The sequence below is a fragment of the Sus scrofa genome, chromosome 3, assembly GCF_000003025.6.
Source record: "Sus scrofa isolate TJ Tabasco breed Duroc chromosome 3, Sscrofa11.1, whole genome shotgun sequence".
In the NCBI taxonomy this organism is placed as follows: Eukaryota; Metazoa; Chordata; class Mammalia; order Artiodactyla; family Suidae; genus Sus; species Sus scrofa.
In genome coordinates, this window is record NC_010445.4 from 68,497,609 (window position 1) to 68,520,038 (window position 22,430).

Sequence of the window (22,430 nt, forward strand, 5' to 3'; positions counted from 1 at the left end):
GAAAGTTCTGGCACCTGGGCTTGGGGACTGTGCGACCTCAGATGCTCAACTTGACTTCGGAATGAAGGCCGTGAAATCACCTCGAAAAATGCCAAAGGGCACACTGGGGCACCGGAGTAACCACGTGGGCCCTCGTGGCCACAATTCCTCCGATGGGACCCATCTCCAGCTAGGTCCGAGATGTGCTGTTTACGACCGGCAGAGCTGGGGATGTGGGGAAGGGCTGGGGACTGGAAGACTTCCCGGAGCGGAGATCCCCGCACGGCACGCAGCCCGCGACGGCCTGCGGCCCCGCGGCCCCTCATGTGCCCAGCTCTCCCGGCCGCAGCTGCCCAGCATCCAACCCCCGGGAAAAGAAAGCTTTATTAAACAGACTGGGAGGGGCGGGGAGGAGGGCGGGAGGGAGGTGGAGCAACAGCAGCGGCCAGCTCTCCAAGGAGGAGGGGGAGAGAAGAGGAGGGAACTGGCCTGCGAGGGATCAAGGGAGAAGGCGGAATGTGGGAGGGCCCAGGGGGACTTGGGAGGAACGAAAGGAGAGGGGGGAGAAAAGGGGGGGATCCAGTCTCCCCTGGCAGAGCACTTTTTTTGGAAGTCCTAGGACTGATCTCCAGGACCAGGACTCTTCTCCCAGCCGCTAGAGCCCCGCTCAGGCCAAGGTAGGGGGAGTCAGGCTGCCGGCAGGATGAAGGGGAGTTGCGGATGGAGAGGATGGTGGAAGGAGCAGGGGAAAGGCGTGATGTGGGATAGAATCAAAGGGAAGCCAACCTACTGAGGGCTCTATTTTTGTCAAAGAAGAGGAAGGCAGGAGGAAAGTGGAGAAAGGAAGCAGGTATTGGGGGGTGGGGTACAGGGTGTTCCAAATAGGGCAGCCGGGAGGGCCCTGAGGCTGGGGGCTCCTCTGTGAGGCCCCATCCCTGGGTCCCCAAGCCAAGATGTGCCCGAACAAAGCTGTCTTGTTGGGTTGTTTGTCTGAGTTGGGGGAAGCATGTTGGGGGTGGGGGGAGCTCCCTGTAGAGGGGCTGTTCTCCGCTCCACACGGAAGGAAAGGCCTTGGCTGAGAAACTGATTGGTGCCCTCGCCTCCGGTTGCCCGGTGATGGCGGTGGCGGTGTTGGCCAGAGGCTTGGACAACCCCACCCCATCCCCCGCAACTTGAGGCCTGGCCCTCCTGGGCCTCTTGACCCTGCAGGGCATGTAGGGTGTGCAGCGAGTTCTCTGATGCATTCTGGTCTTTGCCTGCTCAGCCTGGAATCTGCCCAGAACGGACTCTCTGCCTGGCTGCCATTCAGGGAATGGAGGGTCTCCTAAGCCCCTCCTTGCCTGCCTCTGTCTGACTGGCTGAGTGGGGTCATCTGGGTCCCTCCTGTCTCTGCACGTTGGCACCTGTCAGTCCCCCTCCTCCTCACCTATTGCCTCCTTTTCTCAGCTGCTCTCTGGGTCCCAGGTGCTCTACTGAGCCCCTTCTGGCCGTCTTCAACAGGGTCTCTTTCCACTGTCGGTTTGGTCTCCTTTCATTCTGTTTCCCTTCTCACATCCTGTCTGTCTGGGTCTTCCTCTCAGTGTCTCTTGCTCAGTCTCTCTTTATCTTGACCCGTCTCTGATCTTGGTCTCTAATCTCTGTTTTCTTCTTCTTTTTTTTTTTTTTTGTCTTTTTGCCTTTTGAGGGCCGCTCCTACAGCATATGGAGTTCCCAGGCTGGGGGTCCAATCAGAGCTGTAGCCACCAGCCTACACCACAGCCACAGCAACACCAGATCTGAGCCACATCTGCGACCTACCCCACAGCTCACAGGCAACGCTGGATCCTTAACCCACTGAGCGAAGCCAGGGATCAAACCCGCAACCGCATGGTTCCTAGTCGGATTCGTTAACCACTGTGCCATGACAGGAACTCCTCTAATCTCTGTCTTGTGATCACTGTGTCTCCCAGGCCCCTGAGTCGGGGTATGGAGGTGATGATGGCCCAAGGAGGGAAGGACACTGTGAGACATAACAACTAACGCTGAGAGTCTTATTCTTTACAAAAGGGAGGGAGAACCTCTTTCTCTGTCTCTGTCTCTCTGTCTCTCACCTCTCCTATCTGGGTCTTCCAGTTGGTGCCTCTTCGACTCTGTGTCTGCTTTTATTTAGTGTGTGTTTCTCACTGTCTCTCTCACTCCCTGGGTCCCGCTCCTTCTCTGGTGCTGTCTCCCTGTCTCTGGTCTTAACCAGTGTCCCTTTTCCTCTTATGACCTCTCAGACCTAGCTCTGGCTCAGTTTCAGCTTCTCTTACATGCTCTTTCTCTGGGGTACCCAGGCCTTCCCTGCCATGCGACCAGTCAGTGTCTGGCAGTGGAGCCCACAGGGGCTGCTGCTGTGCCTGCTGTGCAACTTGTGCCTCGGATCTCCATCCCCATCCACGGCCCCTGAGATGAGGGCCGGGAGCCAGGACCTGCGGTTCCGGCTGGCTGGCTTCCCCAGAAAGCCCTTCGAGGGCCGCGTGGAGATACAGCGAGCAGGCGAATGGGGCACCATCTGCGATGACGACTTCACGCTGCAGGCTGCCCATGTCTTATGCCGGGAGCTGGGCTTCACAGAGGCCACAGGCTGGACCCACAGTGCCAAATATGGCCCCGGAACAGGTGAGCAGTGCTCAGACACAGCCCAGATATTGCCTAAGTATAGGGAGAGGGCACACCAGGATGGCAGTCACAGGGATACGGACCACCAAGAATAGCCAGTGTCAAGTAATAAACTCGTCATGGGACAAACCAACCAACAGCCACTTCTCAGAGCTGTGTGAACTTAAGCTGGTCAGTGCATTCTCTGAGGCTCAAATGCCCCATGTTTAAAATGACTGGATGGGCGTTCCTGTCATGGCTCGGTGGAAACAAATCTGACTAGCATCCATAAGGACACAGGTTCGATCCCTGGCCTCATTCAATGGGTTAAGGATCCAGAGTTGCCATGAGCTGTGGTGTAGGCCAGTGGCTACAGCTCCGGTTACCCTAGCCTGGGAACCTCCATATGCCGCAGGTGAGGCCTTAAAAATAAATAAATAAATAAAATGACTGATCTCTAAGTTCCTTTCTCCCAAAAAAAAAAAAATATATATATATATATGATTCTATAAAGCTACATACAAGGACAGCCTTGACACAGATGAGCCCTGTCTGATTAAAGTACTGTTGGTTTCATGGGAAGCTGAAAGTAGATAAATGATGTCTGAATGTCCCAAAGCCAGAAAGGATCACAGATACTATAGCCAACAAAAATCAGATTACAGGCCAGAGCTGAAACCAACAAGCTAGAACTTACCAAAGGCAAGTGTAAACTCTAGGACAAGTAGGAATGTGGGTGGTAGGGGCTTAGGAGCAATTCCCACTGAGACCTGGGGGTGCTTGCACTGCGTGAGCTCATAGTGGGACAGATAGGCAGAAGCTGGTGCGGTCTGCAGCTGACCCCCCAATTCCCACTGGCCAGACCACTTCTGGAATAAAATGTCGCTTTACATGCCACATTTAAAAAGAGACAGCAGAAAATGAAAATACTTTCAGAGGAGAGCTGCCCAGATGTGAAAAATTGGAAATCAGGTTTCAAGGAGGAATATCTGGGATGAAAAGACAAGGCTTGAGTAACAATTACATGATAGTTGTCTTCAAATGTGAGAAAGTCCTTTGGCGGAAGGATTTTTCTAGATAGCATCAGAGGACTGAATCAGACCTGGTGGGGAAAAGTCATAGAGTCATAAGGACTTCATGAGGGTTCCAGCAGCCTGGTGGGGCAGAAGGTAGGTATTCCAGCAGAAGCTGTATGAGTCCTGTCAGGATATGCATGAGCGGTCCCTGCACATTGGCTGGAACCAACCTTTGAGACGATACCCCATTCTGAGAGGAAGTCAGTGATACTCATGTCCATTTGGTCCAGGCAGAGAGAAGAGAGGGCAACATGGCAGCACAGGCAGGGTGGGCACATGGGAAAAGGTAAGGCTGAGGTGAAAGGATCTTAGATTTCCAAGTCTCACAAATGGCTCAAATCCCTAAGACCTGGGTATTGGCTGCGTGGCCTTAGGCAAGTTACTTAACTTCTCTGAACCCCGATTTCTTTAGACAAAATGGTGGTAACTCTGTTCTAAGAATGATCACTTATGTACATACCTTGGCAGAGTGCCTCATACACAATACATGCTGGATTAATTGTAGCTATCATTGAATGAGAAAGGATTGATCAGAACTTCAGTGTTGACTCTTAGTTTTTCATTCACCCTACCAAATTCTTTTTTTTTTTTTTTTTTTTTTACCTTTTGTCTTTTTAGGGCTGCATCCGCGGCATATGGAGGTTCCCAGGCTAGGAGTCTAATCAGAGCTGTAGCCACCAGCCTACACCACAGCCACAGCAATGCCAGATCTGAGGCACGTCTGCAACCTACACCACAGCTCACAGCAACACTGGATCCTTAACCCACTGAGCAAGGCCAGGGATCAAACCTGCAACCTCATACTTCCTAGTCGGATTCGATTCCACTGCGCCACAACGGGAACTCCCCCCAAATTCTTGAGTATCCCCAGATCACTACCAACCCTCCATCAATCTGACACTCCCTTTCCTATTCCTTTCCAGGGTCCCCTCTCCATTCCCCATTCATTATCTTACCAGGAAAAATGGAATAACGCTGGCCAGGTGTGAGGCTTCCATGCTTACTCTCACCCACATTCCCATCCCTCCCCCCAAACTTCCCCCAACCTCTCTGTCCTCTCATCTCTGCCACTCCACAGGCCGTATCTGGCTGGACAACCTGAACTGCAGAGGGACTGAGCAGAGTGTGACTGAATGTGCCTCCCGGGGCTGGGGGAACAGTGACTGTACCCACGATGAGGACGCTGGGGTCATCTGCAAGGACGAGCGCCTCCCTGGCTTCTCAGATTCCAATGTCATCGAGGTCTGTAGGTCAGACGCACATACCACCCAAGATGGCAGACAGAGAGGGCTGTGGGGTGGTTATATGTGGTTAGAGGAGAAACGAGAAGATAGGGGATCCCATATGCCCAATGGGATCATTTGGGTTGATGGGAGGCTTGGGCAGTGTGTGTGCAAAAAATGATAGAGTTTGAGACACTGTAGAGTCCAGGTTTAGCATTAGCATTCAAGTTACTAAGCCTGGCATGAGCCATCCCAACTTCATCCCTGGTCCCCAGGGCATCCTGTGCTCTCCCTCACCTCAGAGGTTCCTGCTCTCCTGGGACAGCTCCCTTCCTAGTTTGTCCTCCCCTTTCCACGCCATTTCCCCTATGAAGTGCTCCCTCGGGCTGCAGGCAGTGAGATGCTCCTTCCTCAGCTTCTTCAGGACCCTTCATCACTTCTCAGAGGACAGCATGTCCTTCCACTCACACGGCTGCAGGAGAGTCAGCACACCCGAACACCCCAGTCGCTACCTCCCGGAGAGCAGGCCTGCCTCTCAGCCCATTGGGGATACAGCCAGCTCGCTCAGTCGGGGTTCCATAAGGATGGCAGGACATATGAAAGGCGCCCCTGGGATTCCTTCCTCTGCTTGTGATCCCATCCGCAGGTAGACCATCACCTGCAAGTGGAGGAGGTGCGCCTTCGACCAGCCGTCGTCGGCCGGGGCCGGCGGCCCCTGCCCGTGACCGAGGGACTGGTCGAAGTCAGGCTTCCGGAAGGCTGGTCGCAAGTGTGTGACAAAGGCTGGAGCGCCCACAACAGCCACGTGGTCTGCGGGATGCTGGGCTTCCCCAGCGAAAAGAGGGTCAACGTGGCTTTCTACAGGTGAAGGGGCGCGGGCGCTAGTGCAGCGGAGTGGAGTTGAGGGGTGCTTATATTTAAAAAGATGTTGGGAGACTTCCGAGAAGGTTCGGGGCCCTGGGGGAGCCGGGGGCTCAGGAACGATGGCAAATATCTAGGCCTCTGCGAAACCGGGGAGCCGAGAAGTCTTGTGGGGCCGCGAGGCTCCAGCTGTCCAGTGGCCGGAGCCGGGGCGGGGCGAGCGTCTGGCCTGGACGCCATCGGTCGGCAGGCGGCGTGTCCGCGCCCCAGGCGAGTCCCTGGCCTCGCGAGGCCACGCCCAGTGGCTCGCCGGCCAGCGGGCAGCTGAGGTTACGGTCACCGCGCCAGGGCGGCCCGGGGGCCGGGGGTCCGAGGTGGGGTGGGGTGCGGCCGCACCCGGGCACGGCCAGCGCCGGGCCGGGCGCGGGGCGTCCCACGGTGACGGGCCCTGGGCGCCGGTGGGCTGCGTGTCCCGGCCAGAGCGCCAATCCCTGAAGGCCGGGGGTGGGGGGGCGGCCGGGAGAGGCCCGCCCCACCCTGGGTCCAAGCGGCCCGCGAGGCGCGTCAGGGAGCGCCGGAACCCTGGGGACTCCTAGGAGTTTTCTGGCATGTCCTCCGGTCCAGACGCGGGCCCTCTCTATCTGCCCTGGAGCCCTGGTGTAACGCGCCGTCTTTCTTCCCGAGGTGCGAATCCTACTGGTGAATGAATGGCTCTGTGCGTACAGCGTCTGGCCTCCCTGGAGCATCTCCTCTGGCCATTTTCCTTTCTGTTAATTCAGATGATTGGGCTTGTTTTTGTTTTTGTTTTTTTTTTGTTTTTTTCAGCTCTTCCTTAGATCAGTGTTGCAGGCAGACCTCTTAACGTCTAGGTGACTTTCCACTGGGCATTCTACTTCGGATGTGGTCTGATCAGGGCAGGGTACAGCAGAAATTCTTATCTTTAATTTAAGCACTTCCAGATTTCTCATTGCCTTTCTGTGAAGGCAGCCTCCCACTGCTCGTATTGACCTTGTAATCACCTAAATTCAGATATTCCCTCATCCTTGACACGGACAGAGCAACCTGTTTGAACCTAAATCTATTGAGTTTACCCATTAAATTAGTTTGATACATTATTAAAAAGCCATGATGACCCCATGAGATTATCTCGCATGTTTTTTCAACCACTTTTAACTGAAATATAGTTAATTTACAACATGGTATTAGCTTCAGCTGTACAACCAAGTGATCACATGTATTTATTTATATATATGTAATTTTCAGATTCTTCTCCTTTATAGGTTATTGCAAGATATTAAACAGTTCCCTGTGCTATACAGTAGGTCCTTGTTGTTTATCTCTTTTACGTGTAGTAGTGTGTAAATGTTAATCCCAAACTCCTAATTTATCTCCTCCCCTTGGTAATGGTAAGTTTTCTATGTCTGTGAGTCTGTTTCTGTTTTGTGAATAAGTTCATTTATATCTTTTTTTTTTTTTAGATTCCACACGTAAGTGATATCATATGATCTTTGTCTTTCTCTGCCTGATGTACTTCACTTAGTATGGAGATTATCTTGAATCTTGACATTAGTTTCCACTTGTCATCCCTCCCAGCTTCCTCTGTTCAATAGATAGCCATGCCTTCTGACTTCATCAAAGTGACTGTTAAAATTGTTGAAATATTTAAAACCAGTCTAACTCTGCTTATGAATCCTCCAGATTTACATCAAACCTTTAATCATTAGTTGTGAAATGTTTTTTCAACCAGTTGGGAACCAACTGAACACTGCAATGAGGTAGCCCTCTTTCACCATCTTATCTATAATGAAATAGGGGAAATTTTGTTAGTCTTTGCTAAAATCCAGATGTACAATGTTCACAGCCACTACGCAGCCTTCCAATTTAGTAATCCTATCAAGAAAGGAAATCATGATGGTTTAACGGAGTGAATTTTTACCGAAATCCTTTTTAAGATTTCTAAGGATCACCTTTTTTTTTTTCCTCAATGCTCACAAACTTTCTATTTAATAACTTACTCTGAAATATTATCTCTAGATTGAGGAATCCTTTTCCTTCTTTGTAAAAGTCTGTACATTATCCAAATTCCGGTCTTTTCCATACTTGCTCACATTTTCCTCGTCTTGGCTCTGAGATGCATCTGAAAGTTCTTTCAGCCCCAAAGAATATGCGTTATCTGGTATAGAGACTCATATGCCTTAAAACGTCTATGTGCTGTGCTTCTTTGCTATTACCTTCCTTGAGGCTATATTCCTTTCCCTGTGCTTGTTCATTCTCTTTCCTAATCCAAACACCAGGTTCTGAAAGGTTAATATGATTTAAATAGCAGGCAGGTCTAAAAACAAGAGGACTGAGAAACAAATACTAAATTTAGCAACATGGAAGTCACTGCTGACCTGGACGGGGATGAGAATGAATAGGATATTTTGAAAGACAGTGGACTAGAGTCGAAGGCTTATACTGAGAAATAGTAGAAGGAAGCTCTGAATGGCTAAAACAAGGCTAGAAAATGGAACACTTTTAATGCCAAATTGGAGAGTTTTACCTTTATCTTACTGAAAATTAAAAATAAAAGTACTTGTATGGGACAGTGATCACATAAGGCCAGTGTTTTTAAAAGTTTGCTGATAGTCGTGAATTGGAAGAGAAGGTTCTAGATGCAGTAAGGCTAGTTAGGAGTTATAAAAATGAAGCTGATTAGGAGGTGACAACAAGGAGAGAGGGGAACGAATAGATATAGGATGACTATAGAAGATAGAAAATAAGAGAAAAAATAACTAAAGGATTCTGAAGCTGCTCAAGAGAAGGACGGTGCCATCAAGGCCTCTCTGGGCTTCATGTTAATATGAACTAGCTTTAGACATGGGCCATCCCTGGAATTTTGAGGCCCAGGAATTGTCCCTAAGTATGCACAGCCTCAAGTACTTTTCAGAAATCCAGAATATTTGTGTACGGAGTTCCCATTGTGGTGCAGTGGTTTACGAATCCGACTAGGAACCATGAGGTTGCAGGTTCGATCCCTGGCCTTGCTCAGTGGGTTAAGGATTTGGCGTTGCCATGAGCTGTGGTGTAGGTTCAGACACAGCTCGGATCCCACTTTGCTGTGGCTCTGGCGTAGGCCAGTGGCTACAGCTCCGATTGGACCCCTAGCCTGGGAACCGCCATATGCCACAGGAGTGGCCCTAGAAAAGGCAAAAACCAAAAAAAAAAAAAAAAAAAAAAAAAAAAAAAAAGGAATATTTGTGTACATACTGGAATCTCTTACTGAGTCTAGGATATGAAGGCTGAAAAGGAGGTATACCAAGTACAGAGGTCATTCTTAGTGGGGTAAGTGATTACAGGAGTCCCGGGAGAGTTTGTTTTGAGGATATGATATAGATACCCTCTTACAGGTCAGACAGACAGAGGGAGACTCCTCATAGGTAACAGAATTATAAAGGATCAGCAAGAAGCTCTAAACAACTCTGCTTTCCTTAGAGAAAGAAGATCCATCGGCTAGCTTGTAGAGAAAATCAGTAAGATTTAGGGAATAAGAAAATCAGAACATGATGTCTGTGTCATTTTTAAATTTGGTTTGGTAGTTCTGCCCCAGCACATGTGAAAGTTGCAGAATTTTAGGAGAGGAAAAGAATGTATAGAAAATTGAACCATTTACTTTACTGCCCTTTGCAGGCAAAGAAGTTAAGGTTCTAAGAGCTTAAGTGCTCTTTAAGAAGTCAGTCTTTGGAGTCCTCTTGTGGTGCAGTGGGTTAAGGATCCAGCATTGTCATGGCATTGGCTTGGGTCGCTGCTGTGGCACGGGTTCGATCTCTGGCCCGGGAATTTCCACATGCTGCAGGCAAGGCAAAAAAAAGAATAAAGTCACTCCTCTAGTTCATATCAGTTTAGCAGATATTTTTTGAACTTCTACTATTTGCCAAGCACTGTGCAAAGTGCTGAGAATACAGAGGTGATGAGAGCTAATCAAGCAACAGGAGGGAGAAAAAGAAAGAGAATAGCAGTGTCAAATGCTACTAAGAGTCAGTGAGACTAAAAAAAAGTCTTCTGGATTTATTATCACAGAATGACAGGTGGGGAAATCCAGAAAGGAGTGGGCTGAGGAATGAGTGGAAAAAGAGGATATAAAGATGATAAGTGTTGACAACCATTGAAAAGTTTTTCTATGAAGAAGAAGAAAGATATGGGGTGGATGGGGGGCGTGTGAGAAAGAGGGAGAGGTATTTGAACATATGTAAAAGGATTCAACTGAGGGAGTTGCCGTTGTGGCTCAATAGGTTAAGAACCCAACTAGTATCCATGAGCATGTGGGTTCGATCCCTGGCCTTGCTTGGTGGGTTAAGGATCCAGTGTTGCCGCAAGCTTTGGCATAGGTCACAGATGTGACTCCAATTGGATCCCTAGCCTGGGAATTTCCATATGGCATACGGGCGGCCCTAAAAAAATTAAACATTAAAAATAAAAAAAATAAATAAAAGGATTCAATTGAGAAGGAGACAAAGGGTCATAGGGGAAGGAATTCAGAAACGTTTGGGGGCAGTGGCCTTAGAGAAAAGAGACAGTTGGTATGAGAGGAGGATGTGCAGATGTGGGGAGGTTTTTATGTTTGATGGTTGAAGGAACAAATGCTAGGGAAAACAAGCGCATTTGTGAATGAAGAAATGTAAATCAAGACAAATATCGGAGTTCCTGTCGTGGCGAAGTGGTTAACGAATCCGACTAGGAACCATGAGGTTGCGGGTTCGATCCCTGCCCTTGCTCAGTGGGTTAACGATCCGGCATTGCCGTGAGCTGTGGTGTAGGTTGCAGATGCAGCTTGGATCCTATGTTGCTGTGGCTGTGGTGTAGGCCGGCGGCTACAGCTCCAATCAGACCCCTAGCCTGGGAACCTCCATATGCCCCAGGAGCAGCCCTACAAATGGCAAAAAAAAAAAAAAAAAAAAGGCAAATATCAGTACTGGCCCTAAATAAGTACCAGGTCCTTAACATAACCTGTATTACGCCTTATAATATATGTTGTAATATAGACCACATAATATATAAAGATCTTGTATAGTCCTTACCTAACTTAGAAGTACTTCTAGGAGTTCCTGTCGTGGCGCAGTGGTTAACGAATCCAACTAAGAACCATGAGGTTGCAGGTTCGATCCCTGCCCTTGCTCAGTGGGTTAACGATCCGGCATTGCCGTGAGCTGTGGTGTAGGTTGCAGACGCGGCTCGGATTCCGCATTGCTGTGGCTCTGGCATAGGCTGGCAGCTACAGCTCCGATTAGACCCCTAGCTTGGGAATCTCCATATGCCGTGGGAGTGGCCCAAGAAATGGCAAAAAGACAAAAAAAAAAAAAAAAAAAAGAAGTACTTCTAAATTTCTCAGTACTACTGCATTTTCTGAGTGAATACTCTGGAGATCAAGATGATCTCTGTGGGTTACTGGTAAAAGAAAGTGCCAAGTATATTTCCTTTTAGACATGTTTAAGAAAAATACATCTGGAGAAAAGTTTCACACTAGGCTTCTATGATGAAAGGTTGTAAACTCTTCGTAGTGCCTCAGGAAAGGGACCGGAGCATTACTGTAGACTTTTTGCTAGGAATGTTGGACATGTTGAAAGTTTTGGCAAAAAAGACCAACCAAGTACATCCTCAGGAAGAAGCCAGGGCAGGAAATACCAGCATCTGGGACCTGTTTAAAAATATATGTATTAAAATCCTAGCATCTGCACAGAGTGTACTACGTCCTAATATGACCCCTCACGAGAACCAGCAGAGCAGGAATATGTTCAAAGAAAAGATAACTAAGAGGATAACCGAGAATTCCATAAATTTATAAGGACACACAGAGAAGACCTGCATTCATCTATATGTAGGTGGACAGGACAAAGAGAGGGCAAAAATCAAAGAGAGAAGAAGAAGAGAAACAGACCTAGTTTCCATACATGAGACTTAAGACAACCTCTTGAAAAGTAAAATAAGCCGGGTATTTAAGCCCATTAAAAGGAAATAAGACGCGTTCCGGTTGTGGCTCAGTGGGTTAAGACCCCAACTAGTATCCATGAGGATGTGGGTTCGATCCCTGGCCTTGCTCAGTGGTTTAAGGATCCGGTGTTGCCATGAGCTGTTGCATAGGTCACAGATGAGCCTCAGATATGGCATTGCTGTGGCTGTGGTGCAGGCCAGCAGCCACAGCTCCAGCTCAAGAACTTCCATATGCCGAGGGTGCGGCCCTAAAAATGACCCAAGAAAAGGCAAGAAGATTTTTAGAACTTACTTCCCTGGATGTTTGGGAGATGAACTCAGTTTGTGAATGACTAAAGCATCTGGGATTGAACTTAGGCAGGAAGGGTGTTGTCATCCTAAGCAGCCTGGCCTCATGCTCCCCAGCCAGACCAAGTGAACGTCCCTTGCTCTCCAGCCTTGGTCCTTGGTCCTGGCTCCCTGGCCTCAGTCCTGGACATACCAGAAGCCAGAGATCATCCAAGAAAAGAAGACACACAGCCTCCCTAGGCATGATCAGGCCAGCTCTCTCTCCTCGCCTGGTCCGGCAATCCTAACAACAGTCCTAACACCCATCCCCCTAGCTCTCCCCTCAGGTTTAGATCAACCCGAACTTCACCCCAAGTCCTTATTCCTCATCTGCCCTAGCCGAATTTGTATGGTATAGAGTCTTAATCAGCCCTGAGTCCATGACCTTCACTGCTGCTTACCCGCCTGGCCATGTGCTTATGAGGCCAGACAGCCGTAAAAGGTAGAACCCTGGGGGTTTCTGATGTTACACTATCCTTCCCCCCACAAATCCCTCTGTCTGCTGGAAAAGGAATCTTGCCCCTGGTCCCAGTTACACCAGCTTTTCCCACGTGGTTCTAGACTGATCCTGACTCTGCTGTTGTCTTATCCTCACAGAAAGTTGAGGAAGCGAGCGGCCAAAGCCTCGGCCCGACGCTCCAAGCCCCTTGGAAGGTAATGGGGCAAGAGCCCCGGGACCTCCTGCTCATTCCTGTGGCCCCAGGAGGTGGATGGATGGAAGGCAGCCTATCCATGTCCATCCCAGAACCCAAGCTGATGAACTAGGGATATGCCTGGAAAATGGCCATTGCAGGGGGGAGGGGTGGGCAGGGAAGGCAGGCATGGGGATGGGTCAGCTTTGATCTCAGGAAGCACAAGGAGGAAATAATATAGGAATGGCTGAGGAGACGCCTCTGCATCTTTATACTTGCCCCAAATTGCTTCCACTGCAGCCTCAGCCATCTGAATGCTTCCTCCTCTCCCCGCACTCCTAACCTCCCTTCATTCACCCACATTCCCACTCTCTCCTCCCTTTACCATTCCTCTCACCCCCTCTGCCTTCACCACCTGCATTGGCATAACTAGATTTCCCATCACTGTGGCTGAATCCAGAGAGCAGCATGCGTTCCTACAACACAGCACGCAGTGTATGTGGGGAATCTGACTGCCTTCACTTTGCCCCTTCCCTTGCTCTGCATGAAGGGTTCTGCCTAGAACCGAGAAAAAAAATAACTTTTACCTTTACCAGGCAATGGACCTGACCACTCTCTCCACTAACTTCTGTCTCATTTTTTCAGACCAATCACAAAACTTAAAGCCCAACCCAAACCCCGAGTGGGCAGGGGGCCAATCCAGAGGTAAATAAAGTCCAGGCTGGGTGGAGAGGAGAGGGAGTGCCGAGTGATGAGTCAGGGGGTGTTGGGCTGTGGTCAGGAAGGGGTCTGAGAGACGCCTCCACCAGGAGCGCAGCAACTGCTACAAGCCGCCTTCCAGATGGGCCCTTACACTATTCTCAGAGGAATGAGGCTTCATCACACGATTTTTGATAATCTCGCTAGACAGTCACTACTGACTACCCTGGCCTCACATGCTTATATATCTTCCCCCAGAGGATTTTAGTAGGTACTCTGGAATCTTTGTCCTTCAGATGCCAGGCTTGCCTCTTCCCCAAGCAGTTAAGTTGGCCTAAGGAATCAGGCTGTCACTTTATCTTTATTTGATCAGTTTTTTTAAAGTAAGTGCTCCAGGCTTGGAGGTGAGATCCCCTCTGGAACTTTCAGGGATGGAGTCAGATGACAGTCCTGCCTCCCTGGCCCAGTCTATGCGATTAGGCTTCCAGCTACCCTGAGTTTCCTCCTGGGTTCCTTCAGCATCCTGGGGAGTAGAAGGCTTCCCATCCCAGGGATTACATCTCACTTGGCCTCCAAAGGCAGCTTGGGCATGAAAAAGCTCCCTGATAGCCTTTCCAGCAGTGGCCAAGGTAGAGCAAATTCAGCCTGTTCCATCGTCTCCTCCTCTCTTCAGAGCATCCTGGCATCACCCCGTGTCACTCTGGTTCCCCTCCTTCCCCAGCTCCTCCCCCGGATGCCCTCTGAATAGCTTGGAATTTGGGGGTACCCTTGCAGTGCCCTTCTAGCTTAGGGTTGTCTTGCCCAGCATGGCCACCCTCTGGCCTTCCCCGACCCCCACATTAAAGGGCACACTGTCATTTTCACCTTATCAGTTCTGGAGAAAGGGGAGGAGGGGGTTTAGAAGAGAGATGGCCTTTTCCTGTGATGGCCTCTTTGCCTTTTCTTTTCAGCCAGACAGGACTTGGGGAGAAAACCTGGTTTCTTTGATCTTCAGAATCCACTTATCTTAAGCTTCCAAAGGTATTCTGCAGCGTCTCCAGGTCTCCTTTATCTGATTTGTTTCTAACTTTTCCATCTCTGTGTGTCTTCCCAGCCAATGCTTCAAATCGTCATATTCCTTCCTCTGACATCAAGGAATGGAGCACTTTTTGGCAATAATTCACTGCCAAACCAGTCTCACAGGCTCACTCCACCAACACCAGATCTCGTCTGGTTCCTTTCCCCTCTGGGGTCAAACCAGCTGTTCTGGAAAGCAAGTTTTTCATCACACCCCTCACTGCAACATTGCATCCCATTGGACAGCTTTGCCCTTCTCTTCTTCATCGTCATTCTCTTCTCTGGTCAGGTGGGCCCTCTAACGTTTGTCTGTCTTTCACCTGCACATCTTCATTTCTATGTATGCCAGTGCCAGTCTGTCCCACATCCACCATCTAGTCTGTTCTTCCCATAACTGCCCATCATCCGCTGGCCTGGAAGCCCCTCTGGCCTTGAAGAAGTCGTGTAGACCCAAGACTGACTCACTCCTCTGTATCCTGACTCATTCAGTTTTTTCAGTCACAGTGATAGAAGGATCTGCTCCCTCTGGCCGTTCGGGCTTCCTGTTTGTGGCAGCCCCTCTCTCCTGTCCATCTCTTCCAGCTGAGCAGCCCTGGCTTCCTGTTCTCTTTGCACAGCCGCCTCAGCCTCCGTCTCCATTCTGGCCAGCACCCTGAAACCAGATGGAACAGGGCTTCTGTCAGGCCAGTGGAGACCAGCCTTCCTTCCCATAGCATTCTTCTGCTACAGGTCCCCAACTACTCCCTCATTGGTGTGTGGTCATCTTTTAGCCTGGACACTCACCATTACTTTTGTCTCTTTGTCTCTGTCTTTTTTTTTTTTTTTTTTTTTTTTTGTCTTTTTGCCTTTTTGCCTTTTCTAGGGCTGCTCCTGAGGCATATGGAGGTTCCCAGGCTAGGGGTCTAACCAGAGCTGTAGCCGCCAGCCTACGCCAGAGCCACAACAACGCGGGATCCGAGCCACATCTGCGACCTACACCACAGCTCACGGCAATGCCGGATCCTTAATCCACTGAGCAAGGCCAGGGATCGAACCCGCAGCCTCATTCATGGTTCCTAGTCGGATTCATTAACCACTGAGCCATGACGGAAACTCCTGTCTCTGTCTTTTTTGCAGAGAAGAGAAGGGCTGAAGTGGTCGTGGAAGGTGGTGGGGACGGTGGCGGCATGGAGCGGGAGGAGGGTTGTGGGCAGAGAGGCAGGAGCGTGTTTTACCCTACTGCACCCAATCCTGTCCCCCTAGGCTGCTGGCCCAGCGGCAGCAACACTCCTTTGGTCTGCATGGGGTGGCGTGCGTGGGCACGGAGGCCCACCTCTCCCTCTGCTCCCTGGAGTTCTATCGTGCCAATGACACCACCAGGTGCCCTGGGGGGGCCCCTGCGGTGGTGAGCTGTGTGCCAAGCCCTCTCTACGCAGCATCCAGTGGCCAGAAGAAGCAACAGTCGAAGCCTCAGGGGGAGGTGTGTGAGACAGCGCCTATGACCTTCCCCACCCCAGGTGGAGATCCCCCCTAGCCTGACCGCCCCAACTCAGCACAGCCCTGACCTTTGAAGACAGAGAGGAACCTTCCAGGGGGTGGGCCACAGACCCAAGACTCCCCCCCGCCCGGCTCCCTCCCACCAGAATCTCTCATCTCCCAGGTCTGCTCAGCCCTGTCTGTGCTGATGCTCCCGCTCACTGCTCTTGGGCACCCCTCTCTCCTCTACAGGCCCGAGTGCGTCTAAAGGGCGGCGCCCACCCAGGAGAGGGCCGGGTAGAAGTCCTAAAGGCTGGCACGTGGGGCACAGTCTGTGACCGCAAGTGGGACCTGCAGGCGGCCAGCGTGGTGTGTCGGGAGCTGGGCTTCGGGAGTGCGCGCGAGGCTCTGACTGGTGCCCGCATGGGGCAGGGTGAGGAGGGTACCGGTGGAGGAGGGGCGGAGAAGGTAAACATGCCTCCCCTCTTGGGGGGGGGGGTCCCTGTGAAGGAGACTGCTGGACAGACAATGAAGTTCCAGTTACAACTTTGCAATCCTCGACCTCTGACCTTAGGCATGGGTGCCATTCACTTGAGTGAAGTTCGATGCTCTGGACAGGAACCCTCCCTCTGGAAGTGCCCCCACAAGAACATCACGGCCGAGGACTGTTCCCATAGCCAGGATGCTGGAGTCCGATGCAATCTGCCCTACACTGGGGTAGAGACCAAGGTCAGTCATCCTTTCCACCTTGGTTCAGGTGTCTCACATCCTGCCCCGTCCTGGTCATGATCTGCAGTCTGATGGCCCTCCTGCCCATGGCCCCAGGGCCCTACCATCCTGCAGCTCCCACCTGATGCCACTGCTTGCTAGCCCTTTAAGAGCCTCCTCGTCACTGTTCAGCCACAGGCCTGCTACACACTCCACTGCTTCACCCCCAAAGCTTCCAGCACTTCCATTGTCACTACAGATCCGACTGAGCGGGGGCCGCAGCCGACATGAAGGGCGAGTCGAGGTGCAAATAGGGGGACCTGGATCCCTTCGCTGGGGCCTCATCTGTGGGGATGACTGGGGGACACTGGAGGCCATGGTGGTCTGCAGGCAACTTGGACTAGGCTACGCCAACCACGGCTTGCAGGTGAGTGGGAAGGAGGAGAGGGGAACCCAGGGCCATGTTTGGAACCAAGGACTATAGAAACTTGGCTCGGGAGGCTGGATGGTGGGGCCTCACAGCAACACCTCTGTATGTCCCCAGGAGACTTGGTATTGGGACTCGGGGAATGTAACAGAGGTGGTGATGAGCGGAGTGCGCTGCACGGGGACTGAGCTGTCTCTGGACCAGTGTGCTCATCATGGCACCCATGTCGCCTGCAAGAGGACAGGAACCCGATTCACTGCTGGAGTCATCTGTTCTGAGAGTGAGTGAAGGGTAGGCGACACAAACCAGACCCTTTGTGGGGAGAGAAGGCTGTAACCTGGAGGGGTCTGCCTTCCCTGTGGAAAACTAGTCTCACACAACTCTGGGGGGGCTGCGGGCTGGAAGCACTGGCATCTGTGCCTTCCTCTCAGCAGTGACGTCTTACTCTCCTTCCTGGTGCAGCCGCATCAGACCTGCTGCTACACTCAGCACTGGTGCAGGAAACCGCTTACATCGAGGACCGGCCCCTGCACATGCTGTACTGTGCTGCTGAGGAGAACTGCCTGGCCAGCTCCGCCCGCTCCGCCAACTGGCCTTACGGCCACCGGCGTCTGCTCCGATTCTCCTCCCAGATCCACAACCTGGGACGTGCTGACTTCCGGCCCAAGGCTGGACGCCACTCCTGGGTGTGGCATGAGTGCCATGGGTGAGTGTCAGGTAGAAGGGCCAAGGCCAAGGGGGTGGGGCAAGCTGGCTGGGGGCAGGGAAGGACACAGGGGTTCCCTTGTCCCCACAGGCATTATCACAGTATGGACATCTTCACTCACTACGATATCCTGACCCCCAACGGCACCAAGGTGGCTGAGGGCCACAAAGCTAGTTTCTGTCTAGAAGATACTGAGTGTCAGGAGGGTGAGTTGGGGACTAGAGTAGACTGCAGTAGCCGCCCCCCAGTCTTGCCTCACACTGACATAGGCCCATGTCTTCAGATGTCTCGAAGAGGTATGAGTGCGCCAACTTTGGCGAGCAAGGCATCACTGTGGGTTGCTGGGATCTCTACCGGCATGACATTGACTGTCAATGGATCGACATCACAGACGTGAAACCAGGAAACTACATTCTGCAGGTGCCTGGGGTCTGAGATTTCCAGCTGTCAAGTGGGAGGTGTGTTTATTCAAGACACTTGGGGACTTAAGAACTGGTTAAGTTGCCTTTCTCCCACTCACAGGTGGTCATCAACCCCAATTTTGAAGTAGCAGAGAGTGACTTCACCAACAATGCAATGAAATGTAACTGCAAATATGACGGCCATCGCATCTGGGTGCACAACTGCCACATTGGTACTTGGTGGGAAGAGAAGCCAGAAAGACAGGGGCATGGGAGGGGAAGGCCTTCATTTTCTTCTCCCTCAACTGTTTCTGTGCCTTCCCACCCACTTCAGGATCTCCTGGTCCCTCCCCTTCCACCCACCGTTCCCCACAGTGGGTCTGTCTTCCTGCCCAAACCCCCTCTTCACCTTGCAGGTGATGCCTTTAGTGAAGAGGCCAACAGGAAGTTTGAACGCTATCCTGGCCAGACCAGCAACCAGATCATCTAAGGTGCCATCCTCTGCAAACCACCACTGACCCCTAATGCCATTAGGGGTCTGAGGCTGCCATTACCTCAGGAGCTTACCAAGGAATCCTTGATGTCAACAGGCCCACAGCACTCAACCAGTGCATGCTATGGATGTGGAACTGTCAAGAGGCAGAAGTTACTGCCCTCCTCCCTAGGCCAGCTGTCAGACCTGTGGCTAGGCATGGGGAATCTTCGCTCAGGCCCAGCACCAAGCCGAGCACGCCACAAAGAAGCACACCTGATTAACTGACCGAACAACAGGCGGCAGCGGCTTGTTTTCTTAAAAAAGGAGGTCAGAATGGTCTACACCAGTATCTCCCCTCAGTTCAGGAGATACAGCTTTACCTCTAGCCTTTTTTGTGGGGGGAAAGAGCAGTGCGCCACCCCATGCCCCCATTTTTTAGTATAACATGTTGCTAGGTATAATTTTATTTTATATAAAAAGTGTTTTTGTGATTCCTCAGAGCCCAGGGATTGGTGCTGGTGGTTGGAGGGACCTGCCCCCAACTAGTTCATTTAATCCTCTGTCCAGGTGCCCTCAGAGCCCAAGCCAGGCAAACAAGGTGGAAATCAGAGCAGATGCCTCCTACTCTTGCTGATCCATTCATTCTGTAACTTCAGGGGTCACATATAAGGTCAATGTTTCCGGTCCCCGCCGGATCCGCACTGCCAGCTGGGATTGGGTTCGAACAGCTTCATAAATATCTTCAGCGTTTTGTACCAGCTGCTCCCCAATGGCTAAGATCACATCGCCTGGCCGTAGACCAGCCCTGTGGCAAAAGATGGACAGAAAGATAAAGGAGGGAACAGACAGCCCAGTTCAAGGGCACATGCACACCTCATCCATCTATAGCTCCCAGGGCAGTCTTTTCCTCACCGGTGTGCAGGGGAGTCCAGGATGACTTTATGGATGAGCACACCATGCTGAACATCAGGAAAGCTTGGTTCTCGAAGCTGTAGTTCAGCAAGGATGCTGAAAGGACACAGATCACCCTGTTAACCACACCAAGGCACTCTCCGCATTGTGAATTCACCTCAGATCTCTCATCGACACAGAACTGTATGGACAGGGCATGCACTAGATACTCCAGAGACAAAACAATTTCACTTTCTGCCATCTAGCAGTTAGGCATGTAGATAAAAAGTAATTAAAATTCCAAATGATGCACAGTGTTAAATCAGTAGCACTGATGTCATTCTAAGCTTTAAGGAGGAAGTATAACTTAGATTGAACCTAAAAGGATTGGTGTAATATTTAACTACATAAAACAAGAACAACATAAATAAAAACACGGGATTAGGAAATCAGTCTATCTGAAACAGAATATACTCATAGGGTAGCTGAGGCTGGAAGGCTGAGCCGAAGACAAATGGAAAATGGCCCCTAAACACCAGGCTAATGGATTGGAGGTTGTAAATCAAAGCAATATCGGGATGAAATCAATATAGTAGGAGTAGCATGAGAAAATCAAGATGATGAAAGAGGATAGCTCCAAGTGTGAGGCACCTCAGCTTAAATAAAGATAGGACTGAGAACAAAGCCCAAGAGAGGTGCCAGCTGCCCTCCACTAGTTACACAGATGCTCCTACATGTCACTTAAAGCTCATACCTGGGAGTCAGGGTCAGCATCATCACCCCAATGTAGCGGCGCTGGGACCCACTGTTCCCAAACCAGGAATCTGTGACAGAGGGACAAATGAGCCCCCACCCAGCCCAACCCTTCTCTCCCTTCCCTCTCCTTCCAAAAGACTCTTCTCCAGCAAGGCCCAGTGTATGCCCCTCCCACTACTTAAAGAAAACTCCCCCCAAGCCAGGCTTACTCTTCTTTTCTCCACGTCGCAGAAACTCTCGAAGACGATCAGAAGGGATGGCAAAGGAGATGCCAGCTGTGACCTTCATGGTATTCACCCCAATCACCTCCCCATCCTGCAGGGACAGAGCTCACTATTCTCTAGCCCAAACATATAGTAGGAGATGGGGGTATGTGAGTAAGACTAGCACGGAGTGTTGGGGAGAACTGATTGGATTCTGGGAAACCAGGAACTGCTCAGAAACTGAACCAAACCTCATTGAATTAGGCAAAACCCACCCCTTCCCACACTGACCTGGGACAGGGGATTCTTGGAAAGAAGGATGTCCCACTCACCAGGTTAACCAGGGGACCTCCAGAGTTTCCAAACTGCAGGACAAGGAGAGAATATGGAAGAGATCCAGGGACTCAATGCCTGGGGGGGCATAACCAGGATGTAGGCACTTTTTCCAAACTCTCTTTTCCCAGCCCATCAAGGAGTAGCCCCATTTTTGCAGCCCCAGCTCCGTGTAGAGGCTCATCCACCATCTATCACAGGTGGCGCCCGCACCACCCAGCCTCTACCCCCTCCCCCAACCTAGTCTGTCCCTTCTCTCATATCAGGACGCACATCAATAGCTGCATCAGTCTGGATGTATTCCACATTGGTTTGGGGAAGGCCCAGGTCTTTGGCTGGACGCTGAGCAGAGCTGACAATGCCAGATGTGATCGTGTTCTGCAGCGCAAAGGGACTTCCCATGGCAACAACAAACTCCCCTTGCCGGACGTCGGCTGAGCGTCCCAGGGGCAGTGTGGGGAGAGGCTCCTGAAGGAGAATGGGTACAAGAGACCTGTCATCTGGAGATATGAGCAAATTCACAGCCCCAGCCAGGCACCGCCTGCCACGACCCCCACCTTGGTCTGAATCCTCAGCGTGGCAATGTCTGCCACGGGATCCACAGCTGTGACCACGGCCTCATACGTGTCGCCACTGGGCAGCCTCACCCGAACTCGGCGCCGATCAGCCACCACATGAGCGTTGGTAACAATGAGCCCGTCACTAGCCACCACGAATCCTGAGCCATTGGAGATAGGTACTTCGCGGCCCGAGAAAGGGTGCCTGGGATTGGGAGGTTGGGGGAGGAAGCACGGATGTGAGGAGGTTCGGACCCCTCCTTCTCGCCGCCCCCCTCCCCCACCGCCAGCCCGCGGCTTGGGTGCTTCACGGTCTACCCCACCGTTACCGGCCCAAGATCTCGATATAAACCACGGCAGGGGCCGTCTTCTCCACCACGTCCGCGATGAAGTTGTACTGGCTCCTGGGAGACGTGGGCGGCGAGCTAAGGACTGCGGCGAGGACGGCCGGGGGCCCCCGCCCCCCGCCCCACAACAACAACAGCACTGCCCCTCCAGCGCCTAGCGCCACCGCCAGCCACTGGCGCGGACGGTTTCCAGGGGTCCCTGAGTCTTCCCGGGTCCGGGGATCCCCTACTCGAGGATCCGAAGTCCCCGACGTCAGACATGTTCGTGGTTCGGGGACCCCCACAGACAAGCGGGCCCTGAAGCCAGGGGTCCCATAAGTCACTCCGGCCCGCGGGTCAGGAGTTCCTGACGTCAGCAGGGCTCGGAGGTCAGGGGTCAACAGGGGTCCCTTTCCCCAGCGAACCCCCGCCAAAGCCCGCCATCCACGAAGGCTCCAGCCTGCACCCCGCCCCGCCCTCAGTGCAGCCATCCGCTCCGCCTCGACTGCCTCCTCGCCCGCCCTACACAGAGGCGGCGCCCCGGACGCCAGCGGGGGGACGGCGGGACGCTGGGCACGCTGGTACCTGAAGTCTCCAGAAGTGCACGCCGGGACCCAGGATTCCCGGAGGCCGACTCCGCCCCCGCCCCGCGAATGCCGGGAGTTGTGGTCCCCGCGAGACGCGAGCTCTGAGGTGGCCCAAGAGCCCGCGAGGCATGCTGGGACCTCTAGCCCTTCCGGGGCGCCACAGGAT

The 22,430-nt window shown here is 51.9% G+C and overlaps 2 protein-coding genes across 4 annotated transcripts; one reads left to right on the forward strand and one right to left on the reverse strand.

The window, feature by feature from the left end:
• On the forward strand, positions 506–19,221 carry LOXL3 (lysyl oxidase like 3). Of its 3 annotated transcripts, XM_021087324.1 has the most exons (14): positions 506–656; positions 2,295–2,619; positions 4,753–4,916; positions 5,544–5,761; positions 15,682–15,898; positions 16,147–16,327; positions 16,469–16,623; positions 16,862–17,029; positions 17,147–17,309; positions 17,492–17,735; positions 17,826–17,941; positions 18,019–18,155; positions 18,258–18,369; positions 18,553–19,221. In XM_021087324.1, the coding sequence occupies exons 2-14, from the start codon at positions 2,307–2,309 to the stop codon at positions 18,624–18,626; spliced, it is 2,262 nt and encodes a 753-aa protein (XP_020942983.1). In that variant the 5' UTR covers positions 506–656; positions 2,295–2,306; the 3' UTR covers positions 18,627–19,221. The 3 variants fall into 3 exon arrangements, 2 of the variants coding, with proteins under 2 accessions (XP_020942983.1, XP_020942984.1); XR_002342558.1 differs by lacking the exons at positions 17,826–17,941; positions 18,553–19,221 and having other exon boundaries at positions 18,258–18,326; XM_021087325.1 differs by lacking the exons at positions 506–656; positions 2,295–2,619; positions 4,753–4,916; positions 5,544–5,761 and adding an exon at positions 11,918–13,389.
• On the reverse strand, positions 19,058–22,417 carry HTRA2 (HtrA serine peptidase 2). Its single transcript, XM_021087326.1, has 8 exons — positions 21,681–22,417; positions 21,352–21,556; positions 21,068–21,262; positions 20,794–20,826; positions 20,468–20,573; positions 20,257–20,326; positions 19,524–19,619; positions 19,058–19,416 (listed from the first exon to the last, which is right to left on the reverse strand). The coding sequence occupies exons 1-8, from the start codon at positions 22,166–22,168 to the stop codon at positions 19,251–19,253; spliced, it is 1,359 nt and encodes a 452-aa protein (XP_020942985.1). The 5' UTR covers positions 22,169–22,417; the 3' UTR covers positions 19,058–19,250.

What these genes read in the sequence shown, in the direction of transcription:
- HTRA2 (XM_021087326.1), bottom strand. Translation starts at nt 22,168, where the DNA reads ATGGCTGCACTGAGGGCGGGGCGGGGTGCAGGCTGGAGCCTTCGTGGA. An exon ending in GCGACGTGGAGAAAAGAAGA is followed by an intron (nt 20,327 to 20,467) that starts GTAAGCCTGGCT and finishes CCTCTGTCACAG; the next exon opens with ATTCCTGGTTTGGGAACAGT. An exon ending in ATGCTGACCCTGACTCCCAG is followed by an intron (nt 19,620 to 20,256) that starts GTATGAGCTTTA and finishes GTGTCCTTTCAG; the next exon opens with CATCCTTGCTGAACTACAGC.
- LOXL3 (XM_021087324.1), top strand. Translation starts at nt 2,307, where the DNA reads ATGCGACCAGTCAGTGTCTGGCAGTGGAGCCCACAGGGGCTGCTGCTG. An exon ending in TGGTGCCCGCATGGGGCAGG is followed by an intron (nt 16,328 to 16,468) that starts GTGAGGAGGGTA and finishes CTCTGACCTTAG; the next exon opens with GCATGGGTGCCATTCACTTG. An exon ending in ACACTGGGGTAGAGACCAAG is followed by an intron (nt 16,624 to 16,861) that starts GTCAGTCATCCT and finishes TTGTCACTACAG; the next exon opens with ATCCGACTGAGCGGGGGCCG.